At 32.5% G+C, this 19,941-nt stretch overlaps 1 protein-coding gene across 1 annotated transcript; it reads right to left on the reverse strand.

Moving 5' to 3' along the window:
• Positions 1 to 1,656: 1,656 nt before the first annotated feature.
• Positions 1,657 to 16,918, reverse strand: LOC129799168 (high affinity copper uptake protein 1-like). The gene is made up of 4 exons (XM_055842846.1): positions 16,325 to 16,918; positions 15,445 to 16,257; positions 7,718 to 7,938; positions 1,657 to 2,602 (listed from the first exon to the last, which is right to left on the reverse strand). Exons 2-4 carry the CDS (start codon positions 15,577 to 15,579, stop codon positions 2,401 to 2,403), a joined length of 558 nt encoding a protein of 185 aa, XP_055698821.1. The 5' UTR covers positions 15,580 to 16,257; positions 16,325 to 16,918; the 3' UTR covers positions 1,657 to 2,400.
• Positions 16,919 to 19,941: the final 3,023 nt, after the last annotated feature.

Raw genomic sequence — 19,941 nt, forward strand, 5'->3', positions numbered from 1 at the left:
AGTGATTCTCAAAACGCCACTAAAATCGCCGTAGTGCAATATGATTTAAATGATTTCCTTTCTGCATCAGAGAAAGGTAGACTTCAAGAGGTAAAATAAAAAAAGGTTTCTTTTGTCAAGGATCCATTAATCTTAAGTTATTACTCGTGGGGATCTCGTCGAGCAATTGGTAAGAGCGCCAATCAACACTTCTTGGGCGATGACATCCCTAGTGTGGCTCTTGCAGTTGTAATTACTAGTCCCTTTCGTTGCGAAACACTGATGCTAGTGATAAGCTTAGATGAACTTATAAAAGTATGAATTAAATAAAAAAAGACACGGATTTTGACCTAAATCTTTCTCTTCCTTTATTATTCAAACAACGTTTCGGAGCTTCCTTAAAATTTAAAGTTTATTATCTCTGAAACTATCACTGATAAAATACTCGAAGTACTTCGTATAAAAGCCTCAAACTACCTAAAATTTATGTCAACTTTAAAAAGAAATTAAAAAAGCTTGGGTGGTCCATCAAAGTCTTCTGAAAATGTCTGGAAGGGAACATTTTCAAATACGATAAATCGTAATAAAATGCACTGCCTGTGGTCTAAAAAATCCTGGAGCACGGAAGATGCATCCGCATTGCGGATGCATCTTCCGCAACTTACTTAAATTGTTCAAATATAGAGTACATACTTTAAATTGTTTAAAGATAGAGTAAAGACTGAAAAGGTACATAAAAGAAGTGATTTAAAAATCATTTTGTATTATTTTTTTTGTCGTTTTTGGTATTATAAAAAAATTAGTTAATACACTGAGTGAGAGAAATCCGAAAAAGTCAAAATAACATTCCGGAAATGTTAATTTTACCCTGCAGTATTGATCCAAAATCGGTGTAAATATTACCCTTTTTACATGTATTGGGGTTAAAGTTACCCTTTTTCGTGTTAATTTAACCCTTAAAAATGTGTAAAATTAACATTAAAAATGTTGATATATTTTTACATCTAAAAAGTGTTAAAGTTATGACGAAAAAAAGTTAATCGCAGCCTCTTTTTTTCTCAGTGAGTGAAATTATCAATGAATTTCTGCTGCTCTTGTACAATGGCAATATTTTTACAAAAAAATATATTTAGCAGAAGAATGTATTTTTAACAAAAATAATAAAAAAAAACAGCAAACATTTAAAATTTATATTTAGCAATTTTTCTGTCTTATTGCGCTTTTTGCAGAGGAGATAGTACATTTGCTAATTTAAGCGACGAATTGTTGATACAAGCGACGACAGTTTATCTTCCCATTGACTCTTGAAGATGAAGAAAATCTATTGATAAACAGCTGAGATATCAAGCAACTCAACATCATATTCATGAGCCATAAAGTGCAGTAAGATTTTTGATAAGACATCTCAATAGGGCATTTCAGAAGTATATCTTGGCTGCTCCCATCCATTCTAAATCCAAATGTTTTTCTACGCGCGTCAGAGTCGTGTAGTTTAAGACAAGAAGCCAGCAGCGTGTGAAAAGATCAAAGGCATGTCGAAGAAGCAACGAAGAAAATGCCACATTTTGCCAAGGAGGCGGATCCGGCAGGAAATGGGATGAATCAGGACGAATCTCGACAATTTTTCGGTCACTTTGACCTGCACGACACACACATTCAAGAAAGAACTCACTGAAATAATACGAAATGTCTTTTAATTGATGAATATTTTTATACAATATTTGTTTTTTCTTTCTTTCTTCCTGCCTTAATTTTAAGCTTCTTTTTCCTCACTCAAATATATATATTGCAACGCTTTATAATGTTTTCTCGCACTAAAAAAAACACCATCAACAGATTTATTTTCTCTTTTCTTTGTTCCCGCACTTAAATTTTAATAAAAACTAAGATAAATTTTTATTTTCCAACTGGGCTTTTCTTTTGCCTCTTTAATTTTTTTTTAATAATTAATAACGTGTCTTTTGCGCAAAAGACAAAGTGGAGTAGAATCTCATCGTTGATCTTTCTTAATTTTCAATATCCTATAAATAGTTTTTTTTTAAACAATTTCATTTCTACGTTTTACTATCATTTGACTTCTTTTTTTTCTTGTTTTTTTTTTCTCCTCGTTAAACGCCTCAAAAAGGAAAAGTATTCAGGTATAAAAAAGATTTTTCATGTTTGCAAACATTTTGCACCATTTTTATAAAAATTGGAGTAAAATTATTCTTTAAAAAAAAAACAAAAACGGTTTAGTAACTTGTTTTTCTTTGTTCCTGACTGTTCTGAAAAAATGCCAATAGAGGCAAAGATTTCTGCATTCCCTCAATGGCTGATTGTTGTGAGGCTCGCAGAATAGGTTCCCCCCTGTGGCCCTCCCTAACTAAATAGGGTTCACATGGAGGAATCCCTGAGTTGAACAGTGGAAATAATCTGTCGTCCCTAGTGGCAGTGTTCAGTGATATCCACAGATCTGTTGCGGATCCAGCCGAAGAACAAGTATCCCATGCAAGCTCCTAGGACAACAGCCAGGAACAGCCACACATTGTACGTCATCACAATCAGCATGAGCGCATAGGAGACAGACACCTGAATCAGGTGGAGGAATGTTTGAATGATGTGCGCCTTGTTGAAGATTTGTTGCCTGCAAAAGCAACAAAACAAATCACATCTCAATGTCAATTTAAAGTTGAAGGTTTCTTTTTTTTTTAATAATAAATTCCACGCGTTCCATTGCGAAATTTTCCCACTTCCTCTAAAAACTAAAACAATTCTTTTACTCCAGTTTCTTCTATGCTCATTGCTGTTTACATTATTTACCACGCAACTTTTATCTGCATTTTTTTGCCAAGCAATTCAAGATCGTCAGATAATTTGGACAAATAAACGTGTTCTTGTCACCAATTCACACAAATTAATTATTATCCTTCATTTTTCCACGTTCTTTCTGATAATATTTTGATTTATTTCACTTTAACGAAGGGAAGCAGAAAACTGGTATCCGTAACTGATAAAGCAATACATTCATATTTTAATTAATAAATAACTAAAGCAAAAGCAACATTTCTAATGTCTTCAATATACCCAAAAGCAGGAAAAAAGAAATAGCAAAGTGTCCCAGCTTTGCGGAATGCTCGAATTCACGAAATAGAGCTCTCCGTTCTCCCCACGAACTCCGGTATCCATATATTCTCCGTGAATTAGTTTGTCGCATGATCTTTTGGTGGAACTCTTACCCTTTGGCCTCTAGATGGGTAACAAGTTTACGGACAGAAAAAAAAGAATATTTAAAAAATATTGGTCACTTACGGGTACTTAATAGATTCATTACCGATTGCAACCGATGCAATCGGATTGAAAATTTCAAGGCCTTTCCAAAAACTCCAAATTTATCCAAATCGGTTGAAAAATAGACCCTCTAAAGCACTAAAAACTTTTTCCTTAAAAAATTCAAGATGGCGATTTTTTAGATTATAAGTACAGTAGGTGTCAAAAGTTTGTTGCCTCACGTATGATCGGGACACCAGGTGCAAAAAATGATAGAAAAAATTATTTTTACGAATTTTTCGTTTTGCAAATTAGTTGCTTGTAATCCGTAGATCTTATTTATATATTTACAAATAAATAATTAATTTTATTTCATATAAAAAATTATTGTTTTCCAAAAGTTGGTCATTTTTGAAAAATCAAAACTAATTTACAATGATCAAAACATGCAACCAACTTAATGTAAACCGGTTACATTTTGAGTTTATGTAATTTGAAAGGCAAATGGTGGGTTTGTACGTTGCTAAAGTTGTCTATGGTAAATACATGTGTATAAAAGTATTGATAATAACAAGAAATAATCTATTTTTTGATAATTTAATTTAGTTAAAAATTGCAAATTACAAAAAGTTAAAAGGAAGGAAATTGTCCAGATATACTGCCATAGAATCTTCGTCGTGAATTGTTTAATTTTATGGAAAATCTCTACAAAATATACGTAAAATCGCCAAAATATATGGTGATAAGGTACGACCACATCTAAAAAACGTTACTGGCAGACCTAAGGTTTCGACTTAGAAGGTCGATAACAGCATTATAAGTATCACTGGTAGTGACTCTATGATGTCTGCTTCAAAAATTCGCAGTCAGTTGGTTACTGAAAGGACACAGGTCCCTACTGTTATGAAAATCAAATAAAATGGTCAGAATATTTGGGAGACAAACAATATTCCCAATATTCCATTGGTTAACTAGTCTAATCTGGGTAAATGGTTGTAGTTTTAATTGTTTAACATGTTTCAAGTAAATCTACAACCTTTTATTCAGATTGATCTTGTTTACTAATGGAATAATGCGAGCCACCCAAACATTCTTACGATTTTCTTTCAATATGGGCTTGTTTTTGTAACAGTAAGGACCTGTGTTCCGTCAGAAACCAATTGTCTTTCAATTCATGCTCGTACCTCATTACTATATAATATTTGAATATTTTATGTATAATCTTTTGTGATTTTTCATAAAATCTGGCAACTAACGACGCAGATTCATTCCGGCAGTATCTCTGGACGATTTCATACCCTTTAACTCCTTTTAACTTACCATTTTAAACTAAATTATGAATTATCGAAAAACAGATTATTTCTTGTTATTTATCATTACTCTTATACACATTTATTTACCATAAACAACTTTAGAAATGTCCAAACCCACCATTGGCCTCTCAAATTACATAAACTCAAAATATAGCCGGTTAATTTTAAGTTAGTTGCATGTTTTTAACCATTTTGAGTAACTTTTCAAATGAGACAACAAACTTTTGATTTTTCAAAAAAGACCAAATTAATAAAATAAATAAATAAAAGAAATAAAATTAAATAATTTTTCCGAAATACATAAATAAGATCTACGGATTTACAGGAAACTAATTTGTGAAAAGAAAAAATTTAAAAAGTAAGTTTTTTCTATCGTTTTTTGCACCGGTTTCTCGAACATACATGGGGCAACAAACTTTTGACACCTACTGTATGTTTAGACGAAATGTTCGCCTGGACCACCTCCAAAACATATCCAGAAATAAAAAAAATCGTAGGAGCCTTTTTCGAAAAAACATGGTTTTGGAGCGGATATAGAGAGGTGGAAGAAAAAAAAACGTCTGGAGATATTGTTTTTTTTTTATTGGGGATCACCGAAGACCGCAACTTGATATCTTTTACCGTTTAAGCTCCAGAGGACGGTGACAAGGTGAAAAAAGTCGTTTATATAAGTGCCCTCTCTTAGAGCTCGAGCAGTAATAAATCGCACATTTGTGAAAAAATAAGGATCGAAGAATGATTTCCGGAAACCCCCTAATAGTATCACAAAATACGAAGAATATTTCATATAAAACATATTTGTCAACAACATAGAATTTCCATGAAATATCTCCTTTATACCACAAATTTGCTCCCAAACGTGTGATTTGCAATTGGTTAATTTTTTACCTATTCCATAGCTTTATAAGTGTTAAATGTATATTTTTCCTTTTTTTTTGGATTGATTTTTTTTAAAAGTATCTCGTATTTCGAATTTAAATGTCAAGAGTTTTCTCGAAAAATCCACAAAAAAAGTCTGAACACAAACTTTAAAAATTTTAGCTTATAGAAAAATTTAAAAAAAAATCCTTTAAGGAATAGCGCGATATCTTTGGACGACTCAAGCTTTGAACAAACTCATTTTTTTTCAATATGTTTTTACTGAATTTGACTTATTGTAATATTATGTTTCAATAACTAACTCAAGGCCTCAAATTTCCTGAAAGGAGCCATGGGTCAAATCCATTTAGAACATAGGAAAAAAATTGAATTGTCCGAAGGTAGTGCACTTTCTACTACTAGGACCTTTTGGAAAAATGCGTAGCAAAACGTCCCAGACTTTGCGGAATTCAAAAATTCGTGACTTAGACACTATAAATCAAAAGTACTTTCGCATATGATTCAGCGTTTACCGGTTCACAACCGATTTATTAAACCGATTGAATCACTCAAAAGATCGCACAAAATAGCTTAGGAGTAATACAATTTAATTTCTGATAAAAAATATTTATCAATTATAAATTTGTTTCTTACTGGTTCACAACCAATTGGACTCGGTTTAGAGTCTTGTCAGATATACCAATACCTTTCCAACGAGCCGAAACATGATACCATTCGGACGAGAAATACGCTCTCCTCTAGAGCCTTTTTAACCTTTGACCTTAAAAACCCGTTTTTGCGAATGATTGAACGGTATTTTCAGGTAATCCAAAAAGGAATCTAAAGTATAATAATCAATTATCCTTTGAGATTATCTTTAGAAGTCAGAAAAAATAGTGATCCAAACATGATAGCCAGCCCAAACATCCGCCAAGTACGGATTAATGGCCAATAAGGCTTTGCTATGTATTTGGTGGGATTAAAAGGGAATTATCTACTATGAGCTGCTGCTCAATGGCCAAACGTTTAAGTCTTTCCGGACCGCAGCATATGCTGCAAGCCAATTTCACAATTTTTGAATCAAAAATATCTAAGCTCAGGAATTAATTGATGTCCTACAAAAAATATCTGACATTTGGACATCCTTATAGTTTGTAATCATCCAAAAGAATTGAATTTTTCTCAGTTCTGAATAATTAAAAAACACTGTTTTTCACTGAATATTCATATGCTGCTTTGGGTACTCAGAGTCCCAAAAGAGACGAAAGAGTTAAGACGCCAAAGAGCTTAAATAGGTTAATTACCGGTATTTGATTCATCATCGAATTTATTTTTTTGTTCTTTTCTTTCGGCATAGAGACTGAACAGTATAAGATATTGGCTTTCGATCTTCGGTGATCCCCCCCTCCTAAGTTGATATTATTTAGGACCATTTTTCCTCTCTTTCTCCTAAATCCCTTCCATTCCCATCAAAATCGTGCTTTTTTAATTTATTTCATGAACAGTCCTTGAGACAGGGGCCCATCAAGCCTAATAAAAAGTAAAGCTATTTTTCATTTTTCCTTGTAAAAATTTTGCATCTATTGCACCGCGACTTAAACAAATTTGCTCGTAGTTCTTGTATAATTTTGGCGAACATTATGAAATATGTATTTTTAAATAGCTTTTAATGCACGATTTCGAAATATATCAGACTGATAAGTCAATTCTCTTTAGGAAAAAACTTGCCAATAGTATTCAGTGCCTCTATGCAAAAACATATGGAAAAATGAAATGTGGAGAGGCCCCTGCCTTGATATGGTTTTCTGGCAGATTATGAACCAGTTTAAATCAGGAGTATCTCGTGAGTTCGAGCATTTCGCAAAGTTGGGAAGCTATATAATTTTTTTAGCTGATATTCTTGGAAATCTCATTTTACTTAGGTTTTTCATAAAAGAACATCCTCTTCATAAAAGAGATTTTATTATGTAATTCTTGTTTTATTGCAAATATATTTGATTATAAAATTTGTTACGCAGACGAATTAGCTGAGCACCTTGACAGAGTCACTCTGCCTTTCTTTCCGATCAAATAAGAGACCTTCTATTTTAAGAGACGTACGATCTTCTTTCAACACTCTTCAAATGATCATCAATTCAAGGTGCAACTGAAATATTCAACGCATTACTACAGCGTCTATTTTTATCCCATTATAAAATAAATATCCCCTTTGCGGTTTTCAAAAGAAATAATCCAACAATCGTAAAAACTCCATCTTATCAAAAATTGCACCTGCAATTTTGCTTTTCAACAACAATTGCAGTCCATATCAGAAAACTCACCGAATTGGCTTGGAAGTATTCCTCAAATTCTGTGTACTTCCTTCCTTATCTTGAGCAAATTCCATTTGGTGGGCATCGTAGTAGAGTTTCTCGCGCAAATACTTGAGACCTTCATAGAGAACAGCCACAACAAAAATGAGAATTGCGGCTCCAACAAAGCCACCAACTTCCTTCACAGTCCACGACTGGAAGAGAATCGCCTCGCAGTGACCGAGGTGGAACTGAAAATGAGAAAGTAACAAACTAAATCAACTCATTTCTCTTTAAATATGCTCTGCAAAAATGCAACTGTTAACACATGATTTGTACAATTTTCAGCTCAACTGACCATTCTCTTTATTAGGTCAACTCTTGTGCACTCTCTTAACAAAAAGAAAAATATCACAATTATACTCAAGGCGTGTCTTTGCAATTGCTACATTTTCCTTCTTTTTTGTATTTATAAATGAAAAGCAACAAATTGCGACTTTTACACGGGAAATGGTTGCAATTGTGGGAATAGTTTTGTGGTGTCTTATCAGTGAAATATTAATAACAACGTCATTTTAGCTTCTATAGCTCGAACTCCATGGAACAAGCAATCCATTGTAATCCCTTTATTTTTTTTTAAAGGTCGAACAGTTGCAGATAATAGATTCAGATCTTCGAGGACCCCTTAAAAATCAAAACTAAAATCGTTAAAATCAAAGTACAGTTTTGTTTTAATCCATTCAGTCAATGCACTAGAAATACTTGAGATATAACATTCATATTCAGAAATTAGTTTTATACCGATTAATAGATGATTTTTTTTAAAGAAAAAAAAATATCTATTATGGGGGCGCGGGAAGCCGCTCTCAAACACGCGTCTTAACGGTCACTGAATTTAAATTCTGTACATTAATTCATTACAAACTTAATTGATTTAGGTAGAGAAACTATTCAAGAAAACAAATTGGCAATCAGAATTCAAATCAGAAAACAGGATAAAGGATAATTTTAACAAATTCGACGGTATGTTTTGAGCAAAAATTTTGCATGACTTTCCGCGAAACAAGAAAAGAACAACAAAATGTATATTTATCTCTGTCGGGCTATTTTTCCTAAGTAATTGAAGGACTAAAGTTACTAAAAATCCATTCCTGACAGCAATTCGAATAACAATTGCCCAGAAATAAATCATCAAAAATCACTTAATTTGTGTATGATGTGTAATACCATGGTAAAGAATGGGTTAGTGACATCCCGAGTAGTTTTCAGCGTCTACCGCCGTCTTAGAGTTGGTGTCCAACCTCCGGTTTAAACGGTTGGAAAGCTCTTTCTCAGTTTATTTCCATTATCTTTTCACTTCGTATTTTTTAGTTTATACTTAATCAGTTTAAGGTCATTCCTTATGACAGTTTTTTAAAGTCGAAGGCGAGAAAAACCTCTGGAAAGCGTATTTCTTAACCAATTTAGATTAAATTGTATTCAATTGAAAGGTCTTGAAATTCTGAACATGATAAAACATTTCAAACTGGTTATAGTTAATTCTTTGATCTTTAAAGGAAATTTAAGTGACTTTGAAGGTAATTTGCTGAATTGGTTTAAAGGTTTGTGACCCTATAAGCATAAAAAGATACCAGATTAATAAAATATTGCGAATCTAACGTTTCACGACAAATACCATAATCCTCTTTCTTAGAAAGATCAGGAGGTTTTTTCTGAAAAACAATATTTCATAAAATTGTTTGTAAATGTTTGTAAATTTCTACTGGGGGCTTACAGCTCGTTAATCGTATAGTCAATTAAAATGTTCATAAAAATTTGAACTTTTAGAATTATTGTCCGTAACATGTTTACTTGACGAGCCTGTATTGTTCTTTTACAAACATTTCTTCATATATTTTTATTTATCTGCCAAACTTTACAAACAAATAACAAAATTTTACAAACATTTTTCTGTATGTTTACGAACGTTTACAAACAAATGTTTGCCAAAGAATAAAATATTCTCTTCAAGTGACCATGTCATGAACAATGTTTGTGAAAAGGTACCAACTTTTACAAACTTTTAATGGATTACACGATTTACGACCATTTTGCAAGTCCTTAGCAGAAAGTCACAAACATTTACGAACAATTTTATGAATATGTAGAGGCCAAATGATTACAGATAGCTACTAGGGGTTTTCGCATACCCCTGAAAAATTAACACCGAGATTGTTAACACATTCCCTCAATTTTCCTTTTACACGAAATGTTTTAGTTTCAGATACCATCAAAAATTTAAAGTCAATCCTTTCGAACAATTTTTCAGGATTTAGTATTAAAAAATATTTAGGAGAGCGTTAGTCCTAACCGATTGGGACAAATCTGGATTCATTTGAAAGGTCTTGGAATTCTGATCAAATCACAACAGTTCAAGCCAATTGTGAACCAGAAAATTGATTCAATTCTTTGACCTTAACGCTGTTCTAAGCGGTTTTCGATATGATTTTCGGAATTAATTAAAAAATTTGTGAACCTGTGAGCATGAAAAAGGACCAAACAAAGTAGACTTTGGAAAATGCTTAGATAGATAATAAAATAACAAATAAGTAGAATAAAAACTTTTAGGGTAATCACAAGTTCGAACATTCTGCAAAGCTGCACTGCTTTGAAACTAATTTTCCTTCTAGAAAATTATATAAAAATAAACTTTTTCACCAATTCCTATTAAATTTGGTCAAACTTCAAGGATTTGCGGTCAATAATCTTGACTATTTTTCAACTAAACAACAAATTTAAATATTTTTGCACAATATTTTGCTCCCAAAGTCCCCACAAAAGACGTAAATTGTGCTCCAAATTAAACTTTTCTCATTAATTTGTTGCATATATTTTCATCATCAAAATGACAAGAGTATGCTGCAGGAACAGCTCGTGCTGGTTTTATCCATGATTACCTAATTCCTCCGAGATTGTATTTCACAGTTTTCGCACGTCATACAAATTGATTAACATAAATATCAAATAAATAACCATTGAGAGGCAGGCACCGCATTCACGTGAATCCATAAAAAACCATAATAATTCCGCCAACAAAAAATAATAAACATAGTGCAAAAATTGAAAGTTGTGCTTTTTGGTGACATTCTCTCAGTTTTGTGGCAACATTAAAATCTATTCATGGAATTCTGATAATGTTTTTCACAAGTCTTTTCCAAGCACAAAAAGTTTCAAAGATCTTTTTTGCCTCTTCGTATATTGCTTTCAATTAAACAATTCATTTTCCCATTCAATTAGCCAATATGTTTCATTTTTTCACTTCAATCGTGTTTCGATGAAGAGATAAGAATTGTAAGATTTTAGGTAGACACAATTACAATGAGTACCTATAAGAGAATATTTTGTTGGAATTTGAAATGAAAGTGAGAAAATAAAGTGAAGAAAAAATAGGAGCAAGGTAAGAAAACCTATAAAGGCGATTTAATGAATAGAAAAAAACAATAAAAGAACAAATGATTGATTGATCTGACAGACAAAATCATTAAGCAATAACTAAAGAATTAAATTAAAATGTGTCTGTATAAGTTCCGTATGATTTAAGTAAGAAAAAATTACATAAAGAAAGCAAATTCACAAAATAAAAATGATTTTTAAGATAAAAAGAAATCTAAAAAAAAGTGGCAAAGCATCCTATGCTTTGCGAAATGCTCGAACTCGTAACTTAGATACTTTACCTCAAAAAATTTCGCATCATTTACCGTTTACCGGTTTTCAACCGATTTTAACCGATTCGTAAATCACTCAAAAGATCGCCCAAATTTGACTATTTAAATAGCTTGGGAGTAACACAATTGAATTTACGACAAATATTTAATATCCGTTCATATCCGGTTCATTACCGGTTCGTAACCGATTGGAGCTGGTTTAGACTTGTCAAAAATTCCAAAACCTTTCCAACGAACCCGAACATGACTGAATTTGATTAAGAAATATGCTCTCTACAGTAATTTCAATGTTTGACTTTTAAAAACTCTGTAATTAGAATGACAAGGGATCAACTTGCTCGAGTTAGTCCCTTGTTTCACAAAAATCTGAGCGATAAATCTATTTTGTATCCCTTAACTTCAAACAAAATTATGCAAGCAATCAAAGAGTAAAATTTAATTTTTTTTAATAACGAAATTTAATGACGTAAATCATTAGAAAATTTATTAAATTTTCTTTCTAAGTGCATTAAAATCTCAAAATTGCACAAAAGTGAGTTGGGAGGGTAAGGACAAGGGTTCTCAGAATGCCCTAACTAAGACTTTATTCTCTTGGTCTGTAAATATGGTAAATATGTGTAAATAACATATAGACTGTCGGAATAATATTATTATTATTTTTCTATTATTTTCAGGTAAAAATTTCCATGCATCAAGTACCAATGATTTATGGTATCTTATCGTATAGTTTCCTTATTTTAGAATATTTAGAATTTCTCAAATAACAGTCATCGGAAACTTAACAAATTGTATGCAGATTTAGATTATTCTAGTGTTAATAGTACCTAAATATAGCCATAAAATAAAAAAAGAAAATTCTACCTACAGAAATTTTGTATTTGTAGAATATTTTAAATTTCTGAGGTTAGAATTCATAAATTTGAATATACCATGAATATTTTTTGTATTATTTGTCCAGATTACTGATAAAAATGGCATTTAAATGAAATTTTTTCTACATTTCGTCAAACAAAAAACATTAGACATCTTTCAGTTATTTAGGTAAAGAGGTTATTCTTGATTTTGAGGTTATGCTATGCATGACCTAACCTCGAAAAAATATTATTTACAGCAAGGAATTTCCGAGTTCAATAGGATATTCAATGAAAAAATTAAGTTTTTAAGTCGAAAATTTACAATCCTTTCTTTTTAGAAAAGGAAAGGATTTTTTTCCTGCAATATAATACGTTACTGAAGTAAGAATTTGATACATTAAATATTTAAAGAACTTTTTGTCCAAATTAGAGAATGAGGTCCATTACCATTCTTTTTTCAGGTTAATTATTCCTAATCTTAGAATCCAAATAGACTCAGGCTCATCCTCGATAATATACAGCCTGTAAAATTATTATTATTATTGGGGTTGTATAGGCGCGCGACGACATCGGCCATATGCACCTGTAAAATTAGACAGAGAAAATTTATCTCAAACTATCATTCACTGAAGTTTTAGGATCGTTTCTTTATAAATTCTTTTAGCTAATCCTTTACTGCCAAATTTTACAGGCTAAATGTTCTCGAGGATCAACCTCGGTCTGTTTGGACCCTTACTTTATAAATTAACTTTTAAATAAGTTTAATTTAAGTAAGGATTATCGTAAAAAAAACTTGGAAATATAACCTCTCTTTTGTTCTGAATTTGTTTAAGGAAATAGCTCCTTTACTACTGTATTGGTTATAAGTTACAAGACGTTTCTAGATTCCAAAAAAATGAAGCCTTATTTGGTAAATGTTTCTTCTATTAGGTTATGTAAGACCTAACCTCTAAAATTGAACAATTTTTAAACCATATATTCCTTCTCATAAACTCAAAAATCTGTAACATTTTTCTTTGAGTGTTCAACACACACTGCAGAAGCATCTTAATAAGCTTGGATTTTTTTAATGTTTTTGAGGTTATAACATTATCAGGTAAAAGGAGAGTAGGAAAGGAATCGTCCAGTTAAGAAAACTGCTTCATATTTTCCTTAAAAATATAGATTCTAAACCAATTTTTGGCATTTTCGTATATATATATGCCAATTGGAACTTTAGTATTTATTACCATTTAGGTAAATGCATCGTCCGGGAGTGAAAAAATTATGAATGGAGATTCAACAAATTATAGATGAACAGTTATAATTTTTGTAAAGTCGATGCGAAACTTAATTTAAAAAATAAAAATCTGGAACAATTTTTTTATTATCGAGGCTAAATTAAGAAATACAAAAATATCTTCTATACGCGAAAAATTTAGTGACTATGTTGTATTATAATTATTTAGGTTAGTTTTCATTTAACCTAAGGGCCTTGACAGGCCTGAGGATTAGCCGAGAGACGGCTTAGCGTAATTATATAAGAAATAATGGTCAAACTACATTTCCATCATTTTCCATTAAGTCGTTTCTCGGCTTATGTCGTAAGTGTGTTTAGGGCATAAATGTTTTCGAATTAACCTATTAACTAAATAAGACAAAAAGAATCTATAAGTATCAAAATACTTATTTTTGAGTAAAAATTTTAGATTTCCGAGTAGAAAATATAATTTTTGTCATTATTTAATTTATATTTTAATCTCTTTTAAAACCTTTACACATTTTTTAAGGCAATTTTCGTCAAAAAAATTTTTTTTTGAAGGAAATCGTCTGCCTTGCTAAATATAAATAAATAATTAAAATTTAAAAAATCTTCTGTTATACTTTGTCGTAAAATTCGTAAATCTTAATTACAGCATTTCCATCGAGGTTATATAATTTTTGATTTAACAATTCACCTTAACCTTTTCTGACTATTTTAGAAAATTCCTTCCCAACCCATTTTAACTCTAGAGAATCTACAGAATAGTATGTTAGCTTAAGGGGAAAGCGCGCTACCTTCGGACGACTCAAGCTTCGAACAATTCGCTTTTTAATGTTTTTAATTAATTTGACCCAATAAAATATTATATTTTTATTCAATAGCTAGTCCAATGCCTCAAATTTCATGGTCAAATACTTTAAGAAAATGGAAAAAAATGAGTTGTCCGAAGGTAACGCGTTTTCTCCTACTAGGACCTTTTGGAAAAAGGGATGGCAAACGTCCCAGGCATTGCGGAATGCACGAATTCGTGACCTCAAAAGTACTTTTGCATAATTTACCGTTTTACAACTGATTTATTAAAGTTTTTGCGAAGCTTGAGTCGTCCGAAGGTAGCGCGCGTTCCTCTAGGGGAAAACGTGCTACCTTCGGACAAATAAAGCTTCGCACAATTCACTTATTTCCCTATGTCTCTTATGGATTTCACCCATAGCTTTTTTTCTGAAAATTTAAGGCATTGGACTAGCTATTAAAATATAATATTATAATCGGCCAAATTCATTTAAAACACATTAAAAAAAATGATTTGTGCGAAGAATAAATCGTCCGAAGATAGCGAGCTTTCCCCTACATCCTCTTGTTCTAGAGAATTATCAATCTTTTAAAGACCTTTAATTGTTCCTTTGTGAAGAATTAAATTGGTTAAGTACATTTGGAGCTATGACCATCTAAATTCCAAAAAACTGCAAAATCCGTATTGCCTAAAAACAGGCGTGGAAGGTGGTAAAATAACTAAACTGAAGCAGCGGGAAATATCATGGAACAGACGCAAAATCATCGTAGAATCAGTGTTATCAAGTTTATTCCATAAATCAGCAATTTTTGAATTATTACACAGCAATTTTTTCCTAGTTCGTCTTCAAGTTTATTGATTTCTCATTAATTTGAATAGAAAATAAAATATTTCTCTCCGGAACATCGTGAGTTCTTGAAGGAGAACTTCATCTGAAACTTGTTCATCTCTCTCTTTCCACGACTCATTAAACTTTAGTATTTAATCGGGCATTTTGAGCATTTCGAGACACGCAGAGAGAAAGAAAAATACCAAAAGTATTTACAAATACCAATTCACTGTACATTTGTTCTCTTGTACATTCAATTGGGATTCTTGTCCAGTAATTGGAAGCGGGTTTTTTTTATTGAAAAGTTACTGTTAAAATTATTTTAAGAGGGACTTACGATCATTTGCATTGGACACTCCATGTCTCCATTTCCTCCGTGCTCATGTCCATGGTCATGCTGCAGAGGAGTGATGCTGGAAGCTCCTGTGACTTCCTCTGGCATGTGATGATGAGCGTGGTGGTCGTGGTCCATAGTTTCAAATTTATTATTTATAAGAGAATTAAAATAAAATCACACTTGAAAGGGGGTACTTTGAGCACTAGTTCACTTCACAGAATAAAACTGCCACGATTCCTCCTCGGTCTGCAGGGACGCGGGATGTTGAAAGCAAGAGCTTCCACAGTGTCTGTTTCTGCCCTGAAGAATCGAAAGCAACTGCTGGAAATTGACCACCTTTGGCGATTTCTCACTCACATACGCTGCTGAATTCCCTTTCCACTCTCCGGCTACCGAAAACCCGTCCGTGAGATCAGCAGCGAAAGTCAATTGGAATTGAGAGCTCTGCTGATGCCTGGCCACAAATACAGTCAAGAGACACGAGACACGAGGGAGAATTCACGGTGTCATAATCGCAAATGAATTGACCACTGGACGCGATTAGAGATTTTATAAGGCCTCTGGCTCTGGGTATATTGTGGTTAAATAGCCAGAGGGATTCAATACACATTCAAGACAAAAACTGATAAAAACTGATAGCTCACACTCTCGAGGGAGACATTCCTTCAGGCTGGAGAACTTTTGTACACAAAAAATAATCTCATTTGAGGTTTTCACAGAGATTCGCCTTTATGATAAACTACTTTGTCACCACTTCTACAGAGATATTTCCAGTGAATGAGATTGCTGCCTTATCAGGTGGAAGAGTTAAATCTGCAAAGAGAAACAACAGCTTGAAATCCGCCCAGATTTTCATCCATTTTCATTGCAATGCACTTACCAGAAAAAATTTCATAACAACGTTGTGATGTAACGTGATTTTCTGGCTTGAATTTATCCCACTTCTCAGGTGATTTCACACTTTTTCAACTCTCGCTGTCTTTGGAGAATACTCTGTGGCAATCTCCACCAAACAACCACACGTGAAGATTGATTATTTTGCTGGAAATCCACAAGAAAACATACTGTCTTGAAGAAATTCACAAAACCACCTCCATGCAAATTGGGAAAGAGAGAGAGAGAGAGAGAGAGAGAGAGAGCTTTTTGGCAGATTAGCAGGATACAGCGACGTCTGATGGAAAAATGGGGAATCTGTAACGGTCGGGATCATGCTTCCCTCAATCCCAGCTCCAGGAAGAAATCCCAGAAAACCCTTAAAAATCCATGTCCAGATGATTTGTGCAATACCAAGCACTAGATTAAGCACCAGTAGATACTCATGACATCACATGCTCTTTTTTTCTATTTTCTAAACCTGTTTCTTCAATGCCAGAGAATTGCTTGGCACTCTTCAACCACCTCTCCTCAATCTTCATCAAATGATTTTGGCTTTTTGCAAAGGAGATTGGTATCGTGTGGAGTGGGAATGATGAAGGCAATAGAAGTAAATATTCACTCTCAACCGAGAGCAAAATTGAGGCGGATAAAACAACTAAAACGAAAGAATACTGAGATCCCCGTTAGGGAGTCAATGAACGTTACGACGTTATGAGATTCGCTCTTTTAATTCACTTTTATGCTGTTTATGCTCTACATTGAACTCATATTAAAAAGTAAAGTATTTCTGTGTAGAATTCTCCTTCATCCCAAGTAACATAATTCCCTGGATTGTCTGGGAATTGTAGAAATAAAATTCCTTAAAGTAAGGGCGTTTTAAGGGCTTTTTATGGCTTTAACACGTATTATGCCCAACGCACAATAACTTTTGTTTACTTAACAAGTTTTTGACATTTCAATGAGAGTGAGTGAGATCTAGATCTAGTCATCTCGCTCATTCTTATGGGAAATTTTGAAAACATGTTTATAAGCAAAAGTTATTGTGCGCTGGTCATTACAATCGGGATCAAGGAAAAAGAGAAAAATGCTCTTATAGAATTAACTTAACATCCGGATTCCATTATGGAAAATATCGGATTAAGGGAAAGTGGGACACCTTTGACTTAGGGCAGCTTTAAAATTAAGCATTTTTCCTATTTTTAACCCTTTTAACGATGAGACACTTTTTACGGACTGAAAATCAACAATAAAAATTAAACTGAGAAACATAATCAATAATAAGTCTTACATCTAACTTTGAAAAGTCCAACAGAGTCTGATTCGGTGTATTTTGTGCCTCTATGAACGATAGGTACAAAAATAGCGCAAAAATTTAAGTAATTTTTCTGACAATACCAATGAATAATATTATTCGCTTTAACGAAAAATATTACGTATGAGTATTGTAGATTTTATTGCCAAAAGGTTTTCGCTTAAAAAAAGTATTAAAAATAAATAAAATCAATTATGAATTTAAGAATTTAAAAATTTGCCATTTTTGAGCATAAATATTTACTACATAACAAATAACTAGAGACTTGCAAAAAATATTCTAGATTCAACTTTACAATTATGTACAGATATAAGAAAAAAATAACTTTAGGTTGTCAGGAAAAATTATTTTCTTTACGGGACACCGGTGTTCCAATCGTCTTTAAAGGGCTAAACAATAATTTCCAAAAAATCATGACTGATAAGGAATTAGAGGTGTTAAGCCAGATGGCTAATCCTTAGAACTGAAGCCCGTAGGAAATATCGGATTTAAGGGAAAGAGGGACACCTTTGAATTAGGCATTTTTCCTATTTTTAAATGGAATTGGACCTTACCGTGATATTATTTAGCTCCACAAGCCCATTGTGAAACTAAATTACATTAAATAAGCATAAATTTCTTTTAAAAATAGAAGAAGAAAGTCCAATTTCAGAGGTAGGAGGAAGTGGGGCACCTTAGAATGTGGGGCAGCTTTGAAATTCAGATTTTTATCCTATTTTTAAATAAAATTGAGCCATATCATAATGTGATTTAGCTTCTTAATCTGTTTGTGCAGCTTAATTATATCATGAGAAGGCTCAATTTTATTTAATAGGTTAAAAATCCCAATTTCAAAGCTGCTCTATTTTCAAAAGCGCCTAACTTTCCCCTAGAAAAAAATTGTAAATATTTGTGATATCCTACTGGATATCGCTACTGCATTTCGTAAGTCCCCAGGTGGGAAATATTTGCGTTTATTTTTGGAAAATTAAAATGAAATTTAATGATTATACTTGACTACTCTTTTTATTATTTGGAAAAATTTTTAAAAGAACGATTTTATAAATGGTCTGTAGAAAAATCACTTTCAAAATAAGATATATTCTAGAAAATAATTGACTAAAACTTTTAGAATGTCTGTAAAATTGACATTTTAGTATGCATTTCAGTCACAAAAATTGGTCAGTAAGAAACATTAGCCCCAGTACGAAAAAAAAAAGATTTAAACAGCAGAATAAATAAAAAAAACAGTAAGTAAATAATATTCGGTTGCAATGCAAAAAATAACAATTTTGGTTTATAAAATAATTTTAGATTAAACTAGTAAAAATGATTTTAGATCACTAGATTAATTCATATTTGGCTAGTGACAAAAAAAAAACGTTTGGTCAATGTCAAAAATTAATTTTGGTTAGTGATAAAACTAGATCTTGTCGGTCTGGTCAGTAAAAAAATCAATTCTTATTTCGTTCTATAAGACATTTTATTTGATGTGTCAAAAATTAAATTTAGTCAATAAATAAATAAGGTGATAAACTTCTATTTTGTAATTGACCAAATATGCAAAATTTCTCACGAATAAAATGTTAATGGCTCTGGCACATATTAGGAAAATTTCATGTAATCGAAATTCACACATTTTTCTTTCTCAAACGTTTTGCATATGTCTGTCCCACCCTTTCAGACTCTTCTTCAATTTAAATTTAGTTCAATCTAATTTTGAGCGCGAAAGAATGAGATAGACATATGCAAAACGTGTGAGAAAGAAAGTGATGCGAATTTGATTTCCCATAATAGATTTTTAGATTTATTTAATATATTGCTTTTGAGCTTGCACTCTTGAAAGCTTAATACACAAAAAAAAAATCCAGAGATACATATAAATAGAACAAATAAATAAATAAATGAATGTGGTCAGGAAGTATTCTATTGCGCCCACCGGCGTCTGAGTGTTGGTGACCAACCTACTCCAGAGTAAAACGGTGGAAAACTCCTTCTCAGGTTGTATAAGCCATCTGCATCATTAAAGAGAAAAAAAAATCTTCCTGACCAGAAAACGAGAAAAAAAATCAAAATAAGAAAGCAAGACTACGGCGCCAAAAAGGTTTGGATAAGCCGCCGTTTCTCTTCTCTAGGAAGTTCATTCCAGAGAATAACTCCCTCAACAAAGAGGGAATTGTGAAGAATGCGGCTCCCCGATCTCGGCACGGCGAGGCACGAAGACCTAACAGAAGGACCCGGCACTAGGAACTCCGTCAGATAACCAGGCTGACGACTTTTAAGAAGACGGCAAAGAAAGTCCACAGCACGTGATTGTAGGAAAAGAGGCA

This window comes from Phlebotomus papatasi, chromosome 1, assembly GCF_024763615.1.
Source record: "Phlebotomus papatasi isolate M1 chromosome 1, Ppap_2.1, whole genome shotgun sequence".
Lineage (NCBI taxonomy): Eukaryota > Metazoa > Arthropoda > Insecta > Diptera > Psychodidae > Phlebotomus > Phlebotomus papatasi.

Bases quoted from the DNA above. Each gene is read 5' to 3' on its own strand.
- LOC129799168 (XM_055842846.1), bottom strand. From the start codon at position 15,579: ATGGACCACGACCACCACGCTCATCATCACATGCCAGAGGAAGTCACA. The intron at 7,939-15,444 runs GTAAGTCCCTCT...TCTCATTTTCAG, and splicing joins AGTGTCCAATGCAAATGATC to TTCCACCTCGGTCACTGCGA. The intron at 2,603-7,717 runs GTGAGTTTTCTG...TTGCTTTTGCAG, and splicing joins AATACTTCCAAGCCAATTCG to GCAACAAATCTTCAACAAGG.